At 38.5% G+C, this 18,179-nt stretch overlaps 1 protein-coding gene across 2 annotated transcripts in view; it reads left to right on the top strand.

The window, feature by feature from the left end:
* gpc6b (glypican 6b) overlaps window positions 1–18,179 on the top strand; it is a 66,159-nt gene that overhangs the window by 10,353 nt on the left and 37,627 nt on the right. For both annotated transcript variants that reach the window (XM_044019369.1, XM_044019370.1), the window contains exons 2-3: window positions 7,152–7,310; window positions 15,385–15,776. In XM_044019369.1, the coding sequence (XP_043875304.1) occupies window positions 7,152–7,310; window positions 15,385–15,776 (551 nt within the window). The remainder of the gene's footprint in view (window positions 1–7,151; window positions 7,311–15,384; window positions 15,777–18,179) is intronic.

The following is an 18,179-nucleotide window of genomic DNA, read 5'->3' as shown; positions in this document are numbered from 1 at the left end:
GAGTGAGTTTAGTTATGACAGAGTAGGAATAGAGACATAGTAAGCAGTAGTAACAAGAGCAATGATCTGAATCGGGAAGAGGTTTGGGTGTGTGGATGGTTCAACAAATCACAGGCCTTTGACATTCCAACTTTAATCATGTTCTCAATATCCACACCATGCCAATGGACATCTTGTAATCTTAAGGAAGTTCATATTTATTATTCTAACCATGTAAACCAAGGTTAGGTACAAAACAGCAGGAACTGATAATCAGTTGGTTATTCAGGTTTGAGGACTTGTTGAGACTCTGAAGCACCAAACTAAGAGCTTCAGAAAATACTTCCAATGGGACTGAATATAGCTCCAGCTGTGAATGCATGAGGAGGAACTATGGGACACAGCAGATGGCAGAGCGCATATGCTGCAGGTCTGTTTGCCCAGGCACTGACTAGCAATTCTGAGAGTTGGCCTACCTTAGCTGCTTCCTCAGGAACTTGGACACTGTTCTCTGAGAGACTTTTTGAAAGTCATACATGTTTCCCTATAAACATGGTACTTGCGTTTCCACTAGCATAGTACCTGGTACCAGGTACTTTTTTTAGTACCAGCTCTGGCTGTAGTATGTACTATGTGTGACGTCTTCAGACTGCTGACCACTGATTTGTCCTAAAAACCTGGGTTGATCTCCAAGAATTACCAGAAAGAAATATGTAACTATAAGGAGCTGATTATTTTGGTAATCTTCCTAATGCAAATGCAAAAAAACATGTACCATAGTGTACCAGACCAAACCGTTCCACTCAATGGAAACTTCATAGTTCACTGGTGTAGTCTACGATGAATAGCTGTGCAAACATTATGTGTGCTTCTATAATTGAAAGAAATGGATACATGCACCTTTTTAGCAATGTCAACAAGCAGTTTAATGGTTCAGTTATAGAAGTAGAATATGTGTTTTAAGCAATACTGCATCTTTGCCAATTGCTTATTTAAAGAAAGTTGCTGAGTTCCATAGAATTGATAATAATGGAATTGTTCAAGCCAATACTGTCTGGCATCGGACTTGAACGCACCACCATTTCCAACTATTTGCAGCGCAGCAGACCTTTTTATCCTTTTTTTTTTTCCAGAGCAGTGAACAAGCAATACACACACTTAAGATGTGTGACTTATGACTTCAAGCTATGTAGTTATATCTATGAACATACTGTATGAATCAGTGGTAGAAAAAGAAAAATCTAAAATAAATACAGTCACTTGGAGGTGATGAACTTTTAGTAAGTTCAGGTACAGCTACTTGGTTAATTTCAGGAGAAGTTTCAAAGTAATGAAATGCACAAAGCACAGTCCAATGAAAGACATTAAGAGAAATTGAAAACAAGGACTGAAAGAACATAGGTGTCAAAGTCTTACTGAAGTGTATTCACTTAGAGGAATTGAAGTGTATTAAAAGTGTGAAATAGTTGACTTCTGGGTGGAAAAGCAGACAGAACTGCAGTGTGCGAAAAGGAGTTTGTATTGTATTATCTTGTATTAGCCAAAATGAGGTAAAATCTGACATGTTGACTGAACCAGGTCACTGTTCATCCTGTGAAACACACTGGAGCAGAAGAAAAGGGGAAATATATATTTTATTTCCTTTAGTGTCACAGATCCTGTCAAAATAATCTTTGATTATGTAAGACTCTGATCCATTATGCAAGGACATTCTACACAATAATTATTTATATCAAAATGTGATATATCCAGCCTTGTTGTATACAAACCAGATTTGGTTGAATGAATTAATTGTTATTTTTAGACTTTTGATGCTGTTGACAATAGAAAATCTACCAAAACAATATCATTAATTTAATATAATCATGTTCTTTCTGTTTGAGAGCTGTCTGGTGAGTGTTGCTTATGTCTGGTCTGTGCACCAGTAGATTATTTGTGAGGCTACATTGCTGTTTTAACCTTGACAAGGAAGGTCGTGGCACTTTGCTGAGTGGTGAAGTCCCTTGAAAGCCCCATCTCGTATGTTGATGTATGACATGCTTATTTTTAAGTGATGTTTTGCTCTGTTGAGACTGTTGGAGCTCGCAGTAGGGCTGTTATGTCGAGATGATTTCTTCTTCCTTTTGATATATCTGATGAAAAGGCTGCACTCAAAATAAACCCCAGGGACTTCCCACTAACACCTCTCCTACAGAGCCATTCTGAAAACAGTGGGTGATGAAATGAAGTTACTAAATTCATGTTATTATACTTTTAATAAACAAATTAATGTTTCGCCCACTTAGTGCTTTGGATTGTGAGCTGTATATGGCTTTCTTTTTTTACAAAAACATCTGCAATGGGAGCTGTCCACCTGATCTCCTGTGACATTTGCATAGAAATCCCCCTTCTCTCCACGATCAAAACCTATTTTTGGAGCTGCATAATAGATTATACTATGTGCTGACATGATCTATCCTGTTCACTTATTAATACCATGTTTTTGTTTATCAGAACCATGGTGATGCCAGTTTACAGGAAAATTAACTACCAAAGATAATATAAATACATTAAAATATGCTATTTTTTGATGACAACTAGACAGCCAGACACTTTTCAAGTAAAATATACTGTATATTAGAAAGAATACTTTTGAAAAAATAAACTTCTCTGGATAGAATTGGATACAAATTGACAGATTTCCAGCCCAATATTCTGACCTCTAACCAGTGCTGGTGAAGTATGACCAATCGCCAAGTGTGAAATATGCAAAGACAGGCCTGCTGACATCTGCTGACCTCCTAACGTCACTTCATAGACCCCAATCTAGTCTCCAACATGCTGGACATTTGATCCAAGTCTGCAATACTCAAGCCAAATCAGCCAATCAGAGACAGTGGCAGGGTGCCAGCGCTGAAACCTGAACACTAACAACAGTGGATCATTAGCGAGAAGAAGAAGGAGAACGAAAAAGAGGAATCCATCATTAAAACAGAGGTCACAGTGACATCACTGTTACAATTTATGTTCAACAGTTGACCGGGAGACATGAAACGGAGCTAAATTAAGCCTGGTTTTGCTGAACGTTCCCTCACTTCACTTCTCATGTTTCTTTTGTCTTTTTATTTATGGTCCATGGCTAAATATGGCTCATATACTGTATGTTTTATGTGATGAGACTCATGAGTCAGTGGCTCCTCTTGGTCAAAGTTTGTGTAGTGTGTGACCCTCGTGATGACTGAGAGTCTAGATCACATAAAGACATGTTTTACATATCATACATAAGTTAAGAGTTTGTAGCAATAAACAACAGGTTATAATATTACGACTTTATTCTCGTAAATGTATGACTTTAATCACGTAAATTAAGACCTTATTCTCACGACTTTAATCTTGTAGATTAAGACTTTATTCTTGAACTCTATGAATTTTTTTTCCCTCAATTTGGCCCTAATATAGAAGACCATTTTTCTTCTATTTTTTGTTCGTAAAAATTATCCAAGCCAATTTACGTATTTCCAAATTTAAATAAGAAAAAAGCACATAAGACACTCTATATTGCACATTTCTCTGTATATACATATTCACAGTAATGGGAAAAAGCTGCCTAACTGTTCTAAGAGTTAATGTATTATAATAGAATAAATATAAAATGACATAATATATAATGATTGGCATTTAAGTCATCTATCCCTAGCTTAAATCACAATGCACTTCACTCTCTCAGTGTAATACATTTCTTGTTTACTGCTGTGCAGTCTATCAGTCGCCCCATGCCATGACAATTTTACAGCTGCCACCTGCTTAGCTGCTGTGCTGATTGGAAGCCCATTGTAGCTGCAGCACATTGAATTTGCATTATTTGTGGCAAAATCTGAATCAGAATTCCTTGTGTTTTGTGGAGCGATGGGAGATAAATCAGAGAATGTGCGTGTGCGGGACCTGTGGGGCAATGTTGACAATTTTCAGTCTTTACGACATGATAATCGCTGTAAATGTGACTGTTTCAATTTCCTTCCCTGTTGTGCTCTCCGCCCCACAGTGCTATTATGTTTTGGACTGTGAAATGAAGACACACACATCCTGTTGCAGAGCTGGTCTGCATTATGGAATGATGTCGCTCATTAACTTTTGATTCACTTAAACATTTCCCCAGTGTCATTGGTTATGTATATGACAGGGATGTGTTATCTTGGTAAAAACCTATAAGCAAACATGCAGACTAAATAGGAAATATCAACATTGTTCTTCTTGTGGACAAAAGTATCCTCTATTAGGTACAGAGGACACCTAGATTAGTGTCAGGAGTGGAACCTGGTGTATTCTTCTGTTGGTGTCTGCTTCAAGGTGTTGTTCTGTGTCCAGGGATGGTTTTCTCGATGCCTTGGTTGTAAAACAGCGTTTTTTGGATTTACTGTTATGAATTGCTGTTGCCTTTTCCGTTGTTTCAAACCAGTCCGGCCATTCTCCTCTGACCTCTGGCATCAACAGGGCATTTTTCAGCCAGAAAAAAATTCCACTCCCTGGATATTTTTCTGTTTTTGCAGACAATTCTGTATCAACCCCAGAGATGGCTGTGCATGAAAATCCCAGCAGATCAGCACTTTGTGAAATACTTGGACCAGCCTGTCTGGCACCATGCTGTAACCATGCCATGTCACTTAGATCAACTTTCCTCCCAATTCTGATGCTTGCTTTGAACTTCAGCAGGTCATCTTCACCATGGTTTGTCCGTATTGAATAAGAAATGACATATGGACATGAGGTGTGTGCAGTGTAAGCTGTGGCCCCTGCATGGCTCCTGATTAAGAAGAATCCTTCATTCACCAATGTTAAGGCCGTGCACCTCAGCACACATTCAACACACAAGGTTAGGGCTGTGCAGTAATTGTGTTTATAATATGCTGTAGCAAAGAATCAATACATACGAATATATCATGACAATGGTTTTGGCCTTAATCGCCCAGTTCTCCACACTTGCGCGTGGGCTCCCTCAATGTCTACCATTCAGACTTATACTCTACAGCAGGGTTACCACCATCAATCAACTTACTGCAGTGGATTCCTCACGAGCGGAATTTGACGAATGTTGGGGAGACAGAAAACTTAATTGACAAGATTAATCTTATTAGGGCACCTTGGTGTAACATTCAATGGCATTGACCATGTAGGCTTTTTTAAAAAATTATTATTATTGTTAAAATAAGTTCATTCTTTTTTTTGCACAACACAATGATATCTTGTTTTGCCCTGGCTCTAAGTAAGGCTGGAAATGTAAGTTGACATAACCAATGACATCGATTACAAACATTTTCTGACGTGGATTTTGTTTGTCAATGTCAATGTTTGTCATTCAACAGCTGCAATGCATTACAGGAAGTGCTGGGGGCAGTAGGCCTACTTCTCCCATTGTCTACACCAACTGCGTTCTGAACCAACAAAGAACAGATGAAAAATGGCGACATCCCTCTGTCCCTCTGAGGTTTATTTCACAACAATGGCCGCCTCACTGCATGTAACCCCACTTATTAAACGACTACTCACTAAAAACACCAACAGTTAGGAACAAAGTATTGACTTAAAAGTTATTTTATTGATAATTAAAACGTTATATTGCTTCCTCGTAGTAAACAAGTCTTTATGTGGGGTTTGAACTGCGAACATAACGTTGTTGGGAGTGTTTGTCCCCAGAGTAAATAGTTATACATTTATTTACACTGGAGGCTCATCTGCTGCGAGGAGGGAGAATAAAAAGTAATTGCAACTAACAATGAAATATCAGCACACAAATGTTCTTTGTGGATATAAATGAGACTCACAGTTGCATTACTGTGAAGCTGGTGAAGCTTTTTTGCCAGTAAATGAATGACTAAACCCTTTGAGCGAGAAGCCGCGTTCATGCATACGGGGTGACCCTGGCGTTTTCCACCACTCTGAGCCTGGAGCAGTATAAGTCTCCCCTGTGCCCCTCGACTTAGGTTACACTCTGTTAATATTAGTTAATATAAGAAAAATATCTCTCTGATGAGTTACACGTTGGTAAATTGACCTGACTTCTGTGCACTGATACATAAGAGGCTCTTTGTGTGATTAGTCTCCAGCAAATATACAGAAATAACCATTGAATGTCGCTATTGACCAATCAGAATTGAGTATTCTAAAATGTGCCAGCTACTATAATAAATGTTAGATGAAGCCCTAGCTCCAAGTCACAATTAATCTCTCTGCTTTTCATGGTCAGGTGCTTGTAATAATTAATATGTAGTCATACACAATAGAGTAATCAAATTTCTACTGAGCTTTCCTGGGTCTAAATGTTCACATCCAGTTTGTAAACAAGTGAGCTTTTGTTGAGTAGCGTCACTTAGCTCATGTTGATTTCTGCCACTGCCTTGAAATCTAATTTTCTTCCTCACATTTGTAAAACAATTTAATTCCCGGTGACATATTTACCAACACATTCACACTGTTGGTGGTTAAGTGGCAAGATAATGACATTTTTTGAAATTGAACACACAAGAAACTGAGGAATTATTGTTTTGGGTTGCCATGGTAGTCTCACAATATTCTCAGTACTATTCACAATGAAAATTAGGTATTGGTATGGGTCAGTATCGGTCCAGTACTGGATCGGATATCGGACAGATAAAAAATCTAAAATCAGATACAATCCAAAAATCCATATCTCATGCTTCACTATTCACAGAGTGTAAACATGTAAATAAAAGCATGTTTGGGCTGTTCATTTTTTTCTTTTTTGGAGAACAATATTTGTGTCACAGTTGGAGTATTATGTCTTTCACATGATATGAATTAACAGCTTCATAGTTCTTACTCATAAAAAGTGGTTTCGTGCCATCCCTAATGAAAATATCAAGCAGTTAACTTCCTATACATGTGGGATAGAAATATAGGATATGCACTTTTAACAGGATCAGCTTGAAACATGCTGTTTTGCATCAATCCATCCTAAAGTGTAGTGAGAAAACTTAGATGAATGTCAAATACACTGTGAAATGATTTGTCCCTCTGCTGTGATTGTGTAGTTAATTAAATTATGTGGGTAACTGTAATTGGTCTAATTGTATTATATAATGAATTGTATTATGTTATCCATCGTGCTGTGTGTGTTGCATACGTTTCAGTGTTGATTTTGTTACAAACACAAATACATTTTCCTTTTAAATTTGCAGGTGAACATCTTCGAGTATGTCCTCAAGGAAACACGTGTTGCACACAGGAAATGGAGGACACATTTGGCCAACAGAGTAAACAGGACTTTGAAAATCTAGTGGATGAAGTGAGTCATGAACTGAGGAGCACCTTTGTTTCCAGGCATAAGAGATTTGATGGTAGGTATTTTTCATTTTAATTTAATGCTTTATGCTTATTCATGTTCCTGTTTAGTTTCATTTTCCAAACAGTTTTAACATGCATCCACAGTCGAACACATTTTCACAAAAAAGGTCAAAGGATTGAGAGTGGTTGTATTCATTTGAATAGATTCTCTTTTTGCATGTGTGTAGCTGTCCTCCCTCAAGAGGAGTTGAGATGTGAAAATCTCATTAATATGCCCTGGAGTGGTAAACTCTCTTGTTGGATTAGACAAACATGGCTTCTTGCACAGCAGATTGACAGTTTGAACAGCAGTACACTGCCAAACTCTGCATTATTAAGGTTGTTTGGTGGTTTTGTGCTGCATGTGGTCTTGTCTTGGCCCCATGGTGACTGTCTTGACCATCACACACTCACTGAGCCTCTGCTATGGGAGCAGTGGATGTACCCATTACTGGACCAAGCTTATTCTTCCTCTGCGTCTCTCCCTGTTGGTAGCCTTCTCTATGGAGTCAGCTCCTCGTAGATACAGTTTAATGAGAAATAATAATCCCTCCACCTCTCAACACTGGGCTGTGTAGGGAGCGGCGTCTTATCACTGTGGACAAAGAAAGTGAAGGGTGGTGGAGGTGAAAATTGTCAGCAATTGTTAAGCAATTTACGGACGGAGCATACATTTTAATGAGTTACTACTCAGAAAAAAACTTTTTAAGCTCTTCATATCTGAATTGTCTTTGTCTCCAGTTGAATATAGCAGGACAAAAATGTACTTGTACGCCCTGGTTAACTTTAACTTTGGATAATAACATTGTGATGAGACATAAAATACCAATACGGTAGTTTAGGTTATTTTCACTAGTTGAAATCACAGATGTTTTTTTTTTCTCATCTTGTCTTGTTAATAAATTGTTTTTATTACCGCCAGACTTTCCCTAAATGCAGGAGTGAGAAACCTTATGAAAGCACTCTTAAACTTAATGACTACAAAAGTTCCTTATACAGGATAAAAATCACACACTATAATTATATGCTCAACATGTTGCCAGCTGTAAGTGGCTGACTCATCTCGACTCTGACTCAGTCAGTAGGATTAATACTTTACATAATTCTTGTTTGATGCTTTTGACATGTGTGCTGGTTTGTATGTACAGCAGCATTAAAAGAAAGGTCATTCTTACATCTCAGTATCATGTGCACATACGCAACAGCTTGACATGTCTCTCCTGTATTTTATCAATGATCTATCTTTTTCTTGCACACATCACTGGAATTTTAATTGCTAATCAAGAATCTCTTAAAGTCGTGGAGACCAGAGATGACAAATCTTGATCTGTCTGAGATGCTGTATCTGAACTACTGACAGTAACATTGACAGCTGCTTTCATTAGATTAGAAACTTAAAAGTGAACAATGTTGTACAGTATTTTAACATGTGTGTGACTAACAAAAGATCATTGCTGTTTTTCTTATTTCACATTCTTCTTGAAAGGCTGTGGGTACAATACAACCTTAACATCTTTAATGATATGCCCTAATGTTTGAATTAATATTAATAATATAGTCAGGTCATTTTAGGATGCATTGTTATTCCCAACGCCAACCTTTTCCTCCAACGTGTCATCTAAGGCCATGTTTTTGCAGATGTTGAACTGCAACAGCTGTTATATTCCTCACTTTTTGTGATTCTTTATCAAATATTGTGCTGCGGGCAAAACCCTCTGTGAAGTCTGTGTCTTTGTCTTTGTACTTTAGAGGTTATCATCCATAGACTCTTTCCATACTGTTCAACATCATCATTATGGTATCAGTGATGTAGGAGTCTATGTGTTTTGAAAAAACAACAACTGTATTTGTATTGTCTTTGGGGAGTTACAGCTGCTATGTGTCATTTTCACTCTCCTTTTATGTTGTGTGTATATCCCAAACAAAAACAAAAGATGGATTTGTGGCTGAACAATGCAAATATATATACATGCATATTACAATATGCATGTATAATATGTTGTGCATTTTTAATGATCATTTTCATTGAGTATGAAGGTTTTACACTGGCCATCTCTGTGGTTTGGCAGTCATAAATAAATGAGATACTATCTTTTATGTTTATGCACTTTATGCACTTGTATCATCTGTTAACATCGTGTAAATTCATTTTATAAACTGTGTAAGTAACACAGACATTTAAAATGCCAGCATGAATACAGGATCTCATCCTGAACATGAACACTGCCCCATGTTTAATTTTATCCAAAAAAGAATTCTCTTCTTTCTCTGAATGTAGGTAGAAGCATAGATATTCATATTGGGCTTTCTAAACATATCCAGTGTCACGACTAAATCATGTTTGAGTGATTAATAAAGCAATTTAATACTCGGCAGTCAATGCCGTGTCTTGCTATGCTCGTTCTCTTCAAACTATTCAACATCTTGTATGAAACAAATACTATTGAGTTACAGTATGCGACTCTCAGATGATTGCACATTGCCCAGAAACTCAATGTCACAGTGACTGGGTGATGTCTGTCTTTTTTGTTTTCCAGGAATATGCACTTCTTTAGTCTGCATGTGATTCCTGGAAGCTTGCATAAATAAATAAGTGTTATTTTGATCAGCTGCTGTCAGGATGGTGCATGTCAGTAGGTGGACTCCAGTGAGCGAGGAAATGGGGTTTGTCCAGCAGCACTTAGATGCATGACTCCAGGCACCCTTCCTCCTCATGGGGTTTGCTGCCACTCTCCATAATTTCATCAATGTCAGACGCTATGTGCAGTTTTCATCTCCACAGCTCCTTTGCCGTCTGCAGTCTCTGGGTCTGCTGAGGGTGTTGACTGACCACCCGCTCAGCAAATATATTTGATATTGATTGCTAGATTTGAATCTCGCATTTGTCCTTATTTGTCATTAATTGGATCTGAGTGTTTGATGTGGCCAGGTTATTAGTTTTCAGCAGGGGATATGAGATGAGATTTAATATACTGCTGCCATGAGGAAAGAAGTTATTATTTGAAATGACTTTTCGCCTTGATACGGAGCCAGAGAATTGAAGATCCAAATAATGCCGTGTTGTTCGCTCTTCCGCCATCTATTTGGCACTCAGCTTTGTAGTTCACACCAACGTAAAATCAGTGTACTGTATGTGTATATTTCCTTCTGTTTATGATGAGTATTACAGTAGCTGACAATAGATGGCCAGCCCACGCATACCTGACACTGCAGCTCTGCTTGTCACTGTGAGAGGGCACAGTCTCCACGATGCCAAGACTATCTAAGCAGGAACACAAATATCTGTGTTACAGAGTGCATCTGTATCTTAGAATCTTAAAATCGTCCACGTCAAACATGCTGCAATTTAACAACAACTATGCTGATTTCTTTTTAAAATAGCAGGTCTTAACATTTCCATTGTTATCACCATGATACACATAAAACCACGGGAAATCCAGTCAGTCTTTTACACTTTGCTTATTAAAGACTAAATTATTTCGCTTAATTGCTTATCAATTCTTGGCCCTCCTGGTCATAAACACCATGGTGCTGGGAAAACAAATAGAATACTAATGTGATCCACGCTCCACGATTGATCCTCTTTTGCACTCACTCACTGACTCACACACACAGTGTTGTTGAATATTCTGTATCTACACAAGGACAGATGAAGTGAATTCTCTTTTTCCCTGAGCATCCATCGTAGACGTGCCCTTGAGCAAGTAACTTAATCCAAAATGAATCCATAGAAGCTGGACTCCACTAGAAGACTGTGGATGCGTGAGACTGGATGAGTGTGTGGATCAGGCTGAGCCATTCTGAAGTTAAGCTATTGTTTGAGGTTGTAGAACTCCGGTGTGACTGAAGGGGATCTGAGTCTATTTGTCCCATATGGATTTTTACAGGACTGTGTGTGTTTGAGGTCTCTTCCTCGTGGTAAAGAGCTGCATAGTGTAACTTTCAAATATAAGGAAATATTAAATTACTATGTAGACCTTGTTCACAGACGCCTCTGTCTGGACTCACCATTTACTTTTCCTTCTTTTTTTCTTTTTACAATGAAACTGTTGCTGTGTCACATTGTGCCAGTAGCATATCACTTAAAGCAGCGCTCCGGCGATTCCTGTCCGACCAATCAATAACCCACCTTATGACTGACAAGTGAAATTCAAAGGGCTCCTTTTGTGAGTAAAATTGCCAGTTCCTTCCATGAGAGCTCAACGCAGCTGCAGACTTGGATTATAAAGTGTACTTTACATAATGCAATTTCAATAATCACAAAGTATAGGAGAACACCTTAAATAAACTATTGTCCTGTAGGAGACGTGACTGGAGATAACAAGCTGTGTGTCGCCTTGAAATCACACACTGCATTTTGAATATGTTGTGAAATTATAATGGACATTCACAAAAATCAACACAAGTTAAACCAGCTTGTTTTCTCAAGCTGTGAGCACCTCCATGATATTACTGCAGAAGGTGCCATTTTTTATAATTCCGTCCTGGACCTCAACTGTTACAAGCTGCACTGCAATTTTTGTGCCCATCCAACCCGTAATGAATACAACATGCATCACATTATGAAGATAAACAAATTACCCTCAGCCTCTTCCTAAGACCCTGTTTAAATTGCACTCCCCGGGGCCTTGTTTGTCTAAAGATCCATGCTTCCGGATACTGTGTAGCTGCTATTTGTTTAAGATAGGTTAACTCAGAGCATGATTAACTGTATGCTTTTGATAACTTTGTTTGTGGACACATAATAGTGCTTGCTCAGCCAAATGTGGTCCAGAGAGCTAATGCCTCGGTTTCCCAACACAGCTTCTTGTCTCTTTTTCCTTTTTTTGGTAGTAGATTGTATTAACAATAGTTTACAATGGTGTGCATCACTGTGTAAAACCATCCTACATATCCTCCTACGTCATGGTCACAGCTTGTCACCATATTAGGACAGTAATTATTTCTGCGAGCCACTTATAATGGGGTCCTCACAGATGTCCACCTACACTCTGCCTCCACTGGCTTTGTTCTCGTAATCACGTCGACTCCATATTATCTCGACAAGATTTGATCTAATTGCAACTGGCCTTTTTTCCCGTCATCAAGGTCTATAATTTGAAGTCGAAGTGGCCTGTTTAAGAATTATTGAAATTAAAGCTGACACAAAGGAGAGCCCTCAACGGTGGAGACTCAAGATTTCTCTTCATCGCAGAGAGAATGGCTCTGTGTAGGCTCTGCTCACCTCTGTGTGCACATTAATAAACCAGAGCCATCGTGAACTATATCAGCAAAATATAATGAACTCTCTGCAGGTTGTAATAGAATCCTACTGTCCAGGATTTCACCATCTTTATTCTGTTTCATCCTCTTGTAGCCTCTCATATAGCCATATGCCTTAATCACTCTGAAGTTTTCAGGATTTTAATAAGCCTTTCCTGTTATTGTTTATTATTATTATTATTGTTATTATTATTATTATTACTTTAAATAACAGGGATTCATTGAATTGTTACTTATTAGATTAAGATGCCTGTTTTAGTCAAATATTGTATATTGTGAGGCACTGACTCATGCTGCATCCATCCATAATAAAATTAGCACTCCAGGCTTAGAAGTACACTTTCCACATTAACAATACATTTTTTGCTTTAATTACATTTGCTACATCAATTAATATCTCAGCTGACACTTTGAGTGATTAGAGCTTCTTTTCCCCCAAAAAATGTTTTTTAATGAAATTAGTTTTGAAGCTGTCATCAATCAATGTGCGCATTGCTCAGCGTCACTGACTGATTTCATTACCAAACACATCTCACTGAAGCACAAATGGAGATTTGCATATTTAGATATGCAGATAATACTCACTGTTGTGTTTCACTACCAATATAGTCTGAATAGCCAAAGTAACCATATTGGCCAACACCACACGTCCTGCATACTAATGTAGGAAAAGGTCATATCCTTCAAGATAACAGAAACACATGCTATTAATGTTTTTTTTTTTTTTCTTCCTGTCTCTGGTTCTGTGCTGTGCAATTTCACCTGCATTGCCGAGCACTAATGACCACTTCAGATCCATCACAGATTTGTCAGGACCGTTCTGATAAGTGACTCTAATATGCATGGCTCAGTTGTGCCAGACAGGTCACTTAGTGGATATGTGTTCAGATTATGTCACATGACTTAGCGACCAGAAACTGCATTACTGAGGCTAATTAACGAAGAAGACTAACAGTTGTAGTTAGTATGATGGTTGTAAAAAGCCATGTTTCCAGTAGTGCGAATCTTCTCGCCACAGCATGGCGTGGTTATTTTGCCTTTCCATTGGTGATAACACCTGGTACTTTTGCTCTGGCGACTCGGCTCGCTTGGAACCGCCAGACACAGTCACAGAAGGAGGCCCAAGAATCAAACTGTAGATCAGAAGACTTAACAATCCTGTAAATGTAGGTTAACGTCCAACACATAACAAGGAAATGTCTAAAATCTCATCATTTAACAGAGGAGTATGGTGTATTTAGCGACAGCACTGCTGGGAGCCTATGATCGCGAGCATCACTTACCCTGGCGCTTTGTTCAGTGACTGTGTCAGAGGCTATGCTCCAGTCAGGGAGGAAGAACTGAATTAATCTTTTTAACTAACTGATTCTAATGATTTAGTACATCGAAAACTGCCTAGTCACTAGTGTGTGTGTGTGTGTGTGTGTGTGGCGAATAAAATTAAGTCGCGGCAGTTTTATGCAGCCACTGTGATGACCCCGCCCATGTTGAGGAGGTACTATAATAATGGAAAACAAACTAAACCATGTAGAGCCGAAGTGAGGCGGTACTATATAGTGGAAAAATGCCAACATTTAGGTGAGTTAGAAGAGCAACAGAAGGTATGGATGTAAACCATTATTTTATCCATCATTGATCTGGATAAACTGGTGATCATTGGTGTCTTTTCAACCATTAAGCACCTTAACTAAAGGGGTTTTGTGTTAATAACTGGAATGCTCTTATAGAGAGAACCCACACAGCTCTTTAATTTTAGTCCCTGCATTTTTTTAATATTTTACACCTTACTTTGTCCACACAGTTAAATCAACTTCAGCCAAAACAGAAAAAAACTCATTTAAAATTAATCTTGAATACATCTTAGATATGTAGGGTATCTGAATGACATAATTATATCTGAATATTGTAAAACTTTTTTTTTCTTTTTTTTTTAGAGAATCAGTTAATGCTGCCGTAAAGCTTTATGGACATCCGTGTAGTGAGTCAGTAAATGTAAAATTGATTTCTTTAATCACTCACTGTAGGTGAAAGAAAGTAGAGAGTCTGAGGAAAGAGGAAATATCCCTTTAGACTTTCTAGTCTTGAACCATTTCCCTTTGCATTTAAATGTGCAGAGTTTCTGAGCCTATTTAAATATTAATCTTGGTCCTTGAATGGCAGCACTATCATTACAGAAATGTTATCGTCTCATCTCAGCTTCTGGTGAGTCACAGACTTCTGAGGCAAATAAGATGGTGATGGTGGAAGAATGCACAATGGCTGTACACCCCATAGACAAACTGCGTTATGGAATCACACTATAGGAGGATAAGTTCTTGCACATCATCCGACAGCATTGTGCTTCCAGTATGTGCAGCACTGCTCCACTCTGAATTGGTGTAGAAGAAAAATCATTCACCAATTCCTTTCACTCAAGCACACATCTATATTTGGAGTCTAAAGGTGTGATATAAACAACAGAGACTCCCTGCCCTGCAAATACAAACCTTATTGCTTTCCAGAAATATACGAGGAGGGCTCCTATTGTGGTGTCAAAAGTTGCTTACTGGAAATGAAAATCAACAAAGCGGTGAAGCCTGTTCTAAAAAGAAAGCAGCAATGGAATGCTTTAATTGATCAGCTATTTTGTATTTTTTTTTTTCTAGTACAGCAATTAAGCAAACGGGTGACAACGCATTATAATGATGCTGTTTTCCTATTTCAGTCACAAGCAAGGGTGTGTGTGTGTGTGTGTGTGTGTGTGTGTACCCTTATAGAATCATTTATAGCCACAAAGAAAAGAAAATCATGTAAGTAACTTTCTCTTTTCATTTCCTCTTGCCACAGAATTCTTCCTGGAGCTTCTGGAAAACACAGAGAGGTCCCTGAATGAGATGTTCGTGAGGACTTATGGGAAGCCTTACATGCAGAACTCAGAGGTCTTTGAGAACCTGTTTGCTGAGCTGAAACGCTACTACACAGGAGGGAATGTTAACCTGGAGGAAATGCTTAATGACTTTTGGTCACGGCTACTGGAGCGTATGTTCACACTGCTCAACTCCCAGTATGTCATCACTGAGGACTATCTGGAGTGTATCAGTAAGTACACCGACCAGCTCAAGCCCTTTGGAGACGTGCCCAGGAAGCTCAAGGCTCAGGTTACACGGGCATTCATCGCCGCTCGCACATTTGTCCAAGGGCTCTCTGTTGGCCGGGAGGTGGCTCAGAGAGTGTCAAAGGTATTTTACTAAGATTCTAATTCAATCAAGTGCTTGTTTCTGTCAGGTTCTACCTTCTGTTGAATGTTCATTATTTGACCCCCCAACTGAAATCAAGACTGTGGTCTTCACATGTGAACGCACCCAAGATCTCTTTCTGTTTCAGTCAGGTGCTTTTCTGGTGCATGTTGTCAGGATGTTTTAGGCTCTGTGAGGTTTGGGTCATGGCTCAGGAGAAATGGCCAAACCTTGAAAAAAAAAAAAGAAGAGAACCATCACTGTTGACTGCTGTCTCGCCTAATACTTGTTCACCCAGTGCACAGAAGCCATTTATCACACAGTTGCCTTGGTATTCCATTTGATGCAATGTAATCTTAATGCCTTTGCAGTATATCATCCTGAGAGTGTGTATAGTTATGATCATGTACAAAGTAAGATTAAAGGAAAAGCAAAGGGCTAAGGCTCGGATTTATTCATACTCGACAAAAGGACTGCAATCCCTCTTATGTGTGTAGAGACAGATAAAAACTGCACTGCAAATCCCCAGCCATCCCGCTTTCTTTTCACTACTCGCTTTGATTTTGCTGGGATATTTCACACCATCGCCATAAATATTTAGATATTTGTTGCGCAGCACATGGTCACAGATACAGATGTGAATGTAGTCAACCTCACTCATCAGAGACAATAGGAAAGACACTGAGGAGAGGATACTTTTCTGATTTTCTAAGGGATCCAACATTCATTTCTCTGGAGTCCCACCATAGTGCACTTGTTGAACTTTAAGTTTCCCCTAGTAGTAGTGGGGGGAGGCTCATTTAGAAGCAGCCTGAAAGGATGTGTTGTTAGTGTGCGTTTACTGAGTTACACCCTACATTGCGTACAAGCCAGCACGTCCCAGCGTCACCTCTTGACATTTCAGTGGGACCTGAGATCCAGGTCATGTGTCTGCGACTGCAGTCCTTTGATCCCCAGGGTTTAAACTCATCATGAGGGATTGGGTGTAAGCATAACAGAATAAGACACCCTGCTGGAGGGGGTCTGTCTCGCAGTGTCTCTAAGATGTGACATCTACTGCCTGTTGCTGCTGGGATTTAAGTCTGTCTTGAATAAAAGTAAGCATTTTTAAGAGACAAGCCACAGCAGCGCTTTGACTTACTCATGTTGTTTCTGGAGTCTAAGTTTCACAAACAAACTGTTTATCTCTGGTGATTAGCACTGTTGCCTTGCAGCAAAACGACCCGGGGTCATGACCTTTCTGCATGGTGTTTGCACACGGTTCTCCCCGTGTGTGTGTGTGTTTTCTCTGGGTACTCCAGTTTCCTCCCACAGTCCAAAAGCATGCAGACACTCTAAAGTGCCTGTAGGTGTGAATGTGAGAGTGAATGGTTGTTCATCTCTGCGTGTTGGCCATGGTGAATCACCCTGCGTCAGCTGGGCTTGCCTCTAGTGACTCGTGACCCTCGTGTGGAGGATCCGTGTTAGACAGATCTAAATGTTTTGACAGGTGTTGTGTTTTATACCAGGAGAACATGTTAATTGGTGCATTCACATCTTCACACATTCACACCTTCACTGGTGAATGATATACCAGTATCATTTACAGTGCTATTTATTAGACCACCACCCAAAGCCACAGCTGCCCTAACTTAACAGCATTGGTAATGATCAAAATCATATTTTTATTTTTCTGTAATGTTTAATCCATTATTTTTAATGCTAAAATATAATTATTATTGTTAGAAAATTGTAGCACATTATTATTTCTTGATTAAGATGTCAATTTATAGTTCTTTCTGACTTCTCAGAGAAGCACACATTTGGGTATAAAAGGGTGAATTCAGTTTGTTATTTGTCAAATAAATAACAATAACATTTTTAGTTTTATATCAGTTTTTGAAACCTCTAAAACATTCATGTTTTCTTGTTGTAATAACAGGTGGTCTTGTAAATATTTGTTAAAGCACGCTCCCTTGGCCTATGATTTTGTTGAAACAATTTCTCTCTATGGAATTCTTATTTCAATCATGTTTGATTTTATTTATGCACATTTTTGGCCAAATGAGAAATGTGTCATTTATAAATATATGATATGGTATATGTTAACATGGCAAATTTCCATTTTACTTTCTACAACTTGTGCTTTAACAACATCCTTTTTCCAGAAATCTTGTTTAACATGAAAAGTCAACTTTAATATAAAGTTTAAAAAAAAGGCACTAGTCTTATGTCTGTCTGGCATAAGACCAACAAATTGTTTCTGCAAAAAAAAAGAAACCTCACCATGTTATGACACATGTTATGACACATAGTTAACATTTGTATGTGAAATGATAATATAGAGATTATATATCATCAGCTTCAAAAAATAGTTAATAAAGTTCAAGTTGTGGGTTCACAAAACACAGAAAGATGTCCAGTAGT

This window comes from Solea senegalensis, linkage group LG2 (assembly GCF_019176455.1).
Source record: "Solea senegalensis isolate Sse05_10M linkage group LG2, IFAPA_SoseM_1, whole genome shotgun sequence".
NCBI classification, from domain to species: Eukaryota; Metazoa; Chordata; class Actinopteri; order Pleuronectiformes; family Soleidae; genus Solea; species Solea senegalensis.
The sequence above is the reverse complement of the archived record's forward strand: the minus strand, read 5'-3'. Positions and strand labels throughout refer to the sequence as shown.